Raw genomic sequence first — 8,430 nt, 5'->3', positions numbered from 1 at the left:
AGGGAACTCAATTGATACCTCCTGATGTCTGGGAAATCAACTCCTCCCCCTCCTTGAGGCAACTGCAATTTAGTGAGTTTGATGAGGGGCTGCCTATGATGCCAGACAAAGGAACCAAACCACCCCATAAGCTTCCGCAGCGTTGACCTGGGAAACATTACAGGGAGCATACGCATGGGATAAAGCAAACGAGGAAGAACATTCATCTTAATGAGAGATATTTGGCCCAGCCATGAAATTGGAAGAGCCTCCCATCTCTGGAGATCTCGCCTAATATTGTCGAGCGAGTGAGCAAAGTTAGTCTGAAATAACAGATCAGACTTGGGGGTAATAAAAATGCCTAGGTATTGGAACCCTGCCCGTGATCACTTAAAAGGGAACTTAGGGCCACCTTCAACTTCTGGCACATCCTTAAGGTCCCCCAAAGGCATAGCCTCCGATTTTGTAAAGTTAATCTTCTATCCTGAAATAGCCTTAAATGAAATGCTACATTGTATCAAATGGGGTACGGAGGTCATCAGGTTTGATAAAAACAGAAGGACATCATCCACATACACTGTAATTTTGTGTGCCCACGATCCCACTTCCAGAGCGGTTATGTGGATGTACTGACGAACGGCTTCTGCCAGCGGCTCGATCACCAACGTAAACAACGTCAATTCTCCTGCTCCTTGGATGCTGCCTGACCTGCTGCGCTTTTCCAGCAACACATTTTCAGATAAAAAGGATATGGCCAATCCACCCGGTCAAATGCTTACTCCGCATCTAAGGAAATCACCAACCCCTGAAACTTGGACCATATTCAGCCTCCTTCTAATATTATTAGAGGACCTACGGCCCCTTATAAAGCCTGTCTGGTCCTCTAATAATATGGGGCAACACCCTTTCCAATCTCAGCGCCAGGATCTTGGACAGAACCTTGATATCAGAATTTAATAGAGATGGGCCTGTATGAGGCACAATCCTCAGGAACACTTGCCTTCTTAAGAATTAGGGAAATATTAAAGATGGTAGTCGGCATTCATGCATATAGGAGTGATTGTACATCTCCAACATCGGCCCTGACAGAATCGCTATAAACTCCTTATAAAACTCACCCGGAAGACCATCAGAGCCAGGCGCTCTCCCACTCTGAAGTTGCCTAGCTGCCTCCGATATTTCCTGAACTATCAAGGGGGCATTAAGGAGAGAGGCCTGTTCCGTGGTTACCTCTGGGAGGTCCAGGTTCTTAAAAAAGATCTCCATTTTAGCACACCTGTTTTAGCAACCTTCAGACCAATACAATTCAGAGTAAAAATTCTGAAAAGCCTCATTAATCTTTTTAGCATCGTTTGCAAGGATCATGGCACTGTCTCTGATTGCAATAATGGATTGGGGAGCACGCTTTTTCCTCGTCAGGTATGCTAAATACTTCCCTGGCCTATCCCCATATTCAAACAGCCTCTGTCTTGCAAAAGCAAGTTCTTTCTTTGCATTTTGTGTCAGTATTGAATTCAAGGCAGCCCAAAGGGCTGTGATCCGCTGTAGCTTAGTCACCGAAGGCCGCGCAAAATGTGCTGCCTCAGCGCGTTTCAACCGCATCTCAAGTAGACGTTGCTGTTCCTCTTCCTGTCATTTCTGGATAGCCGAATACGAAATAGCTAATCCTCTAGCAAAGGCCTTAGTAGTCTCCCATAGCATGGACGGACTACTAGTCGTGCCTGAGTTGATAGTCAAGAATTTCTGAAACTTCTTCAAAACGTATTCCACAAATTTGGAATCCTTAAGGAAAAAAGGGTCCAAAGGCCAGTGCCGCAAACCTAGCCCTTCACTCTTGGCCTTAACCTCCAAATATACTGCTGCATGATCAGAAATGGCTATATTCCCAATTTTACAACCCATAATCAAATCCAGAAGGGCCGAGGGAGCCAGAAAGAGGTCAATCCTCGTGTGACATTAATGTGGATCTGAGAAAAAGGCGAAGTCCCTGCCGCTAGGGTGAAGACATCTCCACATATCCACCAGCCTCAACTCCTCACATAAGTCAACCACCTGCTTTGCCTGTGAAGAAATAGTTGGGGCCCGACAAGGCATCCTGTCCACTGTCAGATCCAAAGGACAATTGAAATCCCCCCCTATAATAATGTCCCGTGTTCCAAATGCACTCAACTTAGAGAAAGCACTAATCAAAAAATTGAGGGGATGTGCCGGAGGACAGTAGATGTTTAAAATACCATATTCCTCTTCGTGTATCAGGGCTTAAAGTATCACAAACCATCCCTGCTCATCTTTCACCTGCTCTAATAATGTGAACGGAAGATTTTTCTGGATACGTACCGCCACTCCCCTACTTTTAGTTGTAAAGGATGAAAAGAATACCCGGTCATAACCGCCTGTTGTAATTTCAGGTGCTCCCCATCATCAAGGTGGGTTTCCTGCAACAAAGCAATATCAACCCTTTCCCTCTTAAGGCTAGAAAGTACTTTTTTCCCTTTTAACAGGCAAATGACTTCCCTTAATGTTCCAGGTGCACCATTTAATAAGACACTTAGCCATATATCCTTTCAGACACCCTTGAACCTCTGGGAGGGCGAACCCTGCTTACAAAGTGCCGAGTGTAAGTAAATAAAGACTCATGGATTCGAAAAACTATAAATACAAAAACTATTCTATCATAACTATGAACAACTATTACTACCAAAAAAACAACAAAAAAAAGTAACTATAAAACCTTGAATGGAAGACTCTTTCCCCTGCTCATAGGGGGCACTCACCCTACCCATCCACTCCTTCACAGCTCCTTCAAACCCAGACCGTGCCCCATCCTTAACCCAGAAAGAAAAACAAGGAGATTATCCTTAAATCAACAGAAAAAAGACCAAGTCAGGATGAGCACTCCACCCATCCCTGGCTTCATGTCACTCCTACTTGTGACTAAAAGAGAAACAGAACAAACAAAAAAAAGGGGAGAGACAACAAAGAACATCCACAAAATTTCACATCAGAAAGTCCTGTTATTAAAAGAAAGGAACAATTTATTCCAAGGTCTTTTCTCCCCTTTCCAAAAATGAAATTATTAGGAAGAAAGAAAGGAATTTTAAAAACAGGAAGGGAAAACATGGGGAAAGATAGAAAAGAGGGCAAACATTAATCATATTTGTTAGGCCAATCCGTCTATTTGAAAGTGTTTTCAAAGTTTTTTGCTTTATCCGCCGAGTCAAATGTATAAACTGAGTCCTCGTGGCTGAAATGGACCGCTGCGGGGTATCTCATGGAGTAATGGATGCCCAGGTTCCTCAGCCTCTTTTTAACTTCATCAAAGGACTTCCTGTTTCGAATTACAGATGCAGACAAATCCTAGAGAAACATGATTTTTGACCCCTTGTACAGCAGTGCCTGCGGATCTTTTCCCAGGGATCTGGAAGCTTCTATCACTTTTTGCTTGCCCTTATATGAATGGAAGTGCAATAGGACCGAGCAGGGGCACTGCACTGGGCCTGACCTGTGCACTGTAACCCGATACGCCCTTTCAATCTGTAGCCTGCTGGACTCAATGTGAAGGCCCAAAAACTTCGGCAGCCAGTTTTCAAAGAAGTTGACTGGCTGCTCACCTTCCTCACCTTCAGGGAGCCCGACAATTTGAAGATTTATCCTCTGACCACAATTTTCGAGGTCATCGATATGGTCTCGCAAGGCCCGCACCTGGATTTGACTGGATGAGGACTCCATTGCAGCTTCCGAGGTCTTAGTTCGACCCACCACCTCCTCCAGTCTCTCCCCGAGACCCTCGATCTCCTGCTCATGCTTCTGTAGCATGGATGCAATAGAGTCATAGAGTCATAGAGATGTACAGCAGGGAAACAGACCCTTCAGTCCAACTCGTCCATGCTGACCAGATATCCTAACCCAATCTAGTCCCACCTGACAGCACCTGGCCCATATCCCTCCAAACCCTTCCTATTCATATACCCATCCAAATGCCTCTTAAATGTTGCAATTGTACCAGCCTCCACCACATCCTCTGGCAGCTCATTCCATACACGTACCACCCTCTGCGTGAAATAGTTGCCCCTTAGGCCTCTTTTATATCTTTCCCCTCTCACCCTAAACCTATGCCCTCTAGTTCTGGACTCCCTGACCCCAGGGAAAAGACTTTGCCTATTTATCCTATCCATGCCCCTCATCATTTTGTAAACCTCTATAACCTCAGCCTCCGATGCTCCAGGGAAAACAGCCTCAGTCTGTTCAGCCTCTCCCTATAGCTCAGATCCTTCAAACCTGGCAACATCCTTGTAAATCTTTTCTGAACCCTTTCAAGCTTCACAACATCTTTCCGATAGGAAGGAGACCAGAATTGCACACAATATTCCAACAGTGGCCTAACCAATGTCCTGTACAGCTGCAACATGACCTCCCAACTCCTGTACACAATACTCTGACCAATAAAGGAAAGCATACCAAACAGCTTCTTCACTATCCTATCTACCTGTGACTCCACTTTCAAGGAGCTATGAACCTGCACTCCAAGGTCTCTTTGTTCAGCAACACTCCCTACGACCTTACCATTAAGTGTACAAGTGGTCGGACCTGGTCACGAATCTCCCCATGGGTCTCCTCAGTCGCAGCCCCAACTTTCAAGGTAAGTCTCTCCATCGCCGCCGCCAATTCCTGAGAGTCTGTCAGGTCCCCGGGGGGGGTTCAGGAGAGGCTGCTGCTGCTGCAGTCTCTGGTGTTGTAGGTGCTGCAGGGGAGTATGCTCCCTGCTGCTGTTTGCTCAATCCTTTTCCCTTTGGCATCCTTCCCACTCCCAAATATTAACAAATATGTGTTCTGTAAGGTTTTAAACTAATACTTCCACCACATAAGTTGGCCAGTGATGGCATAATGCCTTTGCTGTTAGTTAGAGCTGTCCACAGCAGTTCTACAGAATCGCTGCCACCTTGCCAAGTCCACATTAGCTCGACTTAATTAACCTATCCACATCCATTTGTAAATTTCTTATTTCTTCATTGCAACTTACCTTCCTGTCTATTTTAGTGTCATCTACAAACTTGGCGATAGTACTTTCAATTCCTGCATCCAAGTTATTAAAGTAGTTTAGAACATAGAACATAGAAAAATACAGCGCAGTACAGGCCCTTTGGCCCTCGATGTTGCGCCGATCCAAGCCCACCTAACCTACACTAGCCCACTATCCTCCATATGCCTATCCAATGCCCGTTTAAATGCCCATAAAGAGGGAGAGTCCACCACTGCTACTGGCAGGGCACTCCATGAACTCACGACTTGCTGAGTAAAAAATCTACCCCTAAGATCTGTCCTATACCTACCACCCCTTAATTTAAAGCTATGCCCCTTTGTAATAGCTGACTCCATACGCAGAAAAAGGTTCTCATGGTCAACCCTATCTAAACCCCTAATCATCTTGTACACCTCTATCAAGTCACCCCTAAACCTTCTTTTCTCCAATGAAAACAGCCCCAAGTGCCTCAGCCTTTCCTCATACGATCTTCCTACCATACCAGGCAACATCCTGGTAAACCTCCTCTGCACCCGTTCCAGTGCCTCCACATCCTTCCTATAGTATGGTGACCAAAACTGTACACAATACTCCAGATGCAGCCGCACCAGAGTCTTATACAACTGCAACATGACCTCAGGACTCCAGAACTCAATTCCTCTACCAATAAAAGCCAGTACGCCATATGCCTTCTTCACAGCACTATTTACCTGGGTGGCAACTTTCAGAGATCTGTGTACATGGACACCAAGATCCCTCTGCTCATCCACACTACCAAGTATCCGACCATTAGCCCAAGGAGGAATAAATCATGATAGGAATCTGCAACCATCAGTCGCTCAGCAGCATCCCAGGCCTCTGGGTCATTGCGAAACAGCGTGCTGGTCAATTCAACAGACAGTCGCTTCCGGTAATCCTGAGGTTTGTCTTCTGATATCCGGAACAGCACAGCAGCAGCATAGGTGGCAATTCCCTCATTCATGACATGCAGCATTTCAGTGAGAGGCGCCGTGGCTCCCTCTCGATCTAACTCCTCTGCAGCATCTCGGTCCTGTGCAAGTTCACAGAGAACCCCAGCAGCAACACACTGGATATTCTCAACCGGAGAGTAAAGGAGCTGAACAAACAGCAGGATTGTGTTTAGTCGAGTGATTTCAGCACGGTTGCTAGGATCCCGAGCCAAAATGTGCAGCACTCCAGTGCAGCCTTCAACAATCTCATCCATTCGTACTCCATCCATGTATTGCTGCTGTCCACCTCCAGACGCTTGTCGCTGTGTTTCATGGTGAGCTTTCACTAGGAGCTGGACAAGTTGGGAAATGACACCACTCTCACGGAGAGGACCATGGTTAGAAGGGCACAGTGCCAGGTTATGGACCAGTCCGACAGTGGCCTTTATCAGTGGCCAGTGGAAAGGTTGATTCAGAAGCCTGATAACTCCAGGGATACCATATTTGGAGCGCACTTTATTCTGGGCAATCTCAGCTTCAGGATGTTGGCTGGTGAGGTGACGGAGTGCACAGACAGCTGGTTCAGTAATGTCCTCTTTGTCGCCCGCTCTCAGTACTGTGTGGACCAGGGCCTCAATGCCTTCTACCTGACAGACCACCATCTTGTTCCTGGCATTGTTGCAGGTGAGGTTTGAGAGGATACCAGTGGCACAGGTCAACACATTAATGTCATCTGAAGCCAGCAGCTGGACCAATGTGGAGAGGAGAGGATCTAATCCTTCCTGTTTCGTTGCTACATCAGAGAGATTCCTGAGCATCCAGAGACAGTTCTGAACCAGCCTGGGGCTGGAGCTGCCCAGGTGATAACCCAGAGCCTGCATCCCACCAGCTTCCACGATTGCAGGCTTGTTACTGGGACAGACAGACAGAACTTTCAAGACCCGGCTTGTGATCCAGAGCAGCTTCTCGTAATTATAGGTCCTCATGATATGAACAAGAGCCTCAGGGCCCCCGTTGGCCAGGATAATCAACTTGCTCTCCTGATTGCCATAGGCCAGCAGCTGCAGGCAATCCATGGTGATGGCAAGAGACTTCACATTGTTCTTCTTCAGCAAAGGAACCATCTTCTGGAGCCCATCAGCCAAACGGACAGCTCAACTGGTCTGGCAGCATCTTCAGAGGGTCACTAGACCCAAAATGTTAACTTTGATTTCTCTTCACAGATGCTGCCAGACTTGTTGAGCTTTTCCAGCAACTTCTGCTTCTGGTTCTGATTTACAGCATCTGCAGTTCTTTCAGTTTTTATTAAAAATTTGGGCACCACTTTAGTCTGAGGAACCCACGCACTTAGTGGGCATGCAAAGGTGTCACTTCATATCGCTTGCAACTTCCGTTTTTATTTCCCAAATTTTATTGGGATTTAGATTTATACTCGTGAGAATTCTGCAAACTGCTGTGAGGACTTAAAACTATGCAATCCCATTTAATTCTGAATCACACAAATACAACCTGGGAAACATCATAGTTTTAGACATCAGTGAGCTTTAGCCATAGCTAGATACCTGAAGCTTTAATGAACAAAAAACTGACAAATTTCTATGCCTTGAGGGTTTACATCCTTTGGTTTTAAAGAGATAGCTGCAAAGGCCATGGATGTACACTGATTATGAACATGTTCAAAAATCCCTACACAGTTGAACAGTCTCTGAACAAAAAGTTCTGAAATTTACATCACTGTTTTGGAAAGACAGAGAAACAAATGATATCAGTTAGCCTGACATCACTTGTTTGAAAAATGGCTCACTGCATCATCGATGGGAAAGAAAGCCCAAGACCACCAATGTGTTGAACACTCAGACCACTTTCAACTTTAAGTATAATCTTTTAGAATAATTTGGAGATGCCGGTGTTGGACTCGGGTGTACAAAGTTAATAATCACACAACACCAGGTTATAGTCCAACAGGTTTAATTGGAAATACTAGCTTTCGGAGCACTGCTCCTTCATCAGGCTCCTTCACCAACCACTTGAGGAAGGAGCAGTGCTCCGAAAGCTAGTGCTCCCAATTAAACCTGTTGGACTATAACCTGGTGTTGTGTGATCTTTAACTTTTAGAATAATTTCTAATCATCTGTTTTGCAATGTTTCCCATTTTAGTCCAATGCTAAATTACATAGCGGTCTCAAGTAGCCAAGAACAGTTCAGACAATTATATATGAGGTGCTCACTCCAACATTGAGTATGGACATAAGGCCAGTTGGGAGCTTGATGTTCGTGTTGCTGAACTAGTAAATCCAGCTTTTTCCAGGCTAACACCCCATGGGCAATAATTTCAACTCCCAACATTGCAGTTGGTCGATTCAATTAAGTAATAATCTGGAATTTGAAGCTAGCCTCAGCAATGGTGACCACAAAACTATCATTGAATACTATAATAACAAGACATTTAGTGAAGGAAATCTGATGCCCCAAAGCAAAAAG

The 8,430-nt window shown here is 45.4% G+C and overlaps 1 protein-coding gene across 1 annotated transcript; it reads right to left on the bottom strand.

The window, feature by feature from the left end:
* Window positions 1-5,708: 5,708 nt before the first annotated feature.
* Window positions 5,709-7,097, bottom strand: LOC140481335 (junction plakoglobin-like). The gene has a single exon (XM_072577336.1). The coding sequence runs from the start codon at window positions 7,071-7,073 to the stop codon at window positions 5,724-5,726; it is 1,350 nt and encodes a 449-aa protein (XP_072433437.1). The 5' UTR covers window positions 7,074-7,097; the 3' UTR covers window positions 5,709-5,723.
* Window positions 7,098-8,430: the final 1,333 nt, after the last annotated feature.

Source organism: Chiloscyllium punctatum, chromosome 9, assembly GCF_047496795.1.
Source record: "Chiloscyllium punctatum isolate Juve2018m chromosome 9, sChiPun1.3, whole genome shotgun sequence".
NCBI classification, from domain to species: Eukaryota; Metazoa; Chordata; class Chondrichthyes; order Orectolobiformes; family Hemiscylliidae; genus Chiloscyllium; species Chiloscyllium punctatum.
This window is presented reverse-complemented; position numbering and strand designations above follow the sequence as displayed.

Bases quoted from the DNA above. Each gene is read 5' to 3' on its own strand.
- LOC140481335 (XM_072577336.1), bottom strand. From the start codon at position 7,073: ATGGTTCCTTTGCTGAAGAAGAACAATGTGAAGTCTCTTGCCATCACC.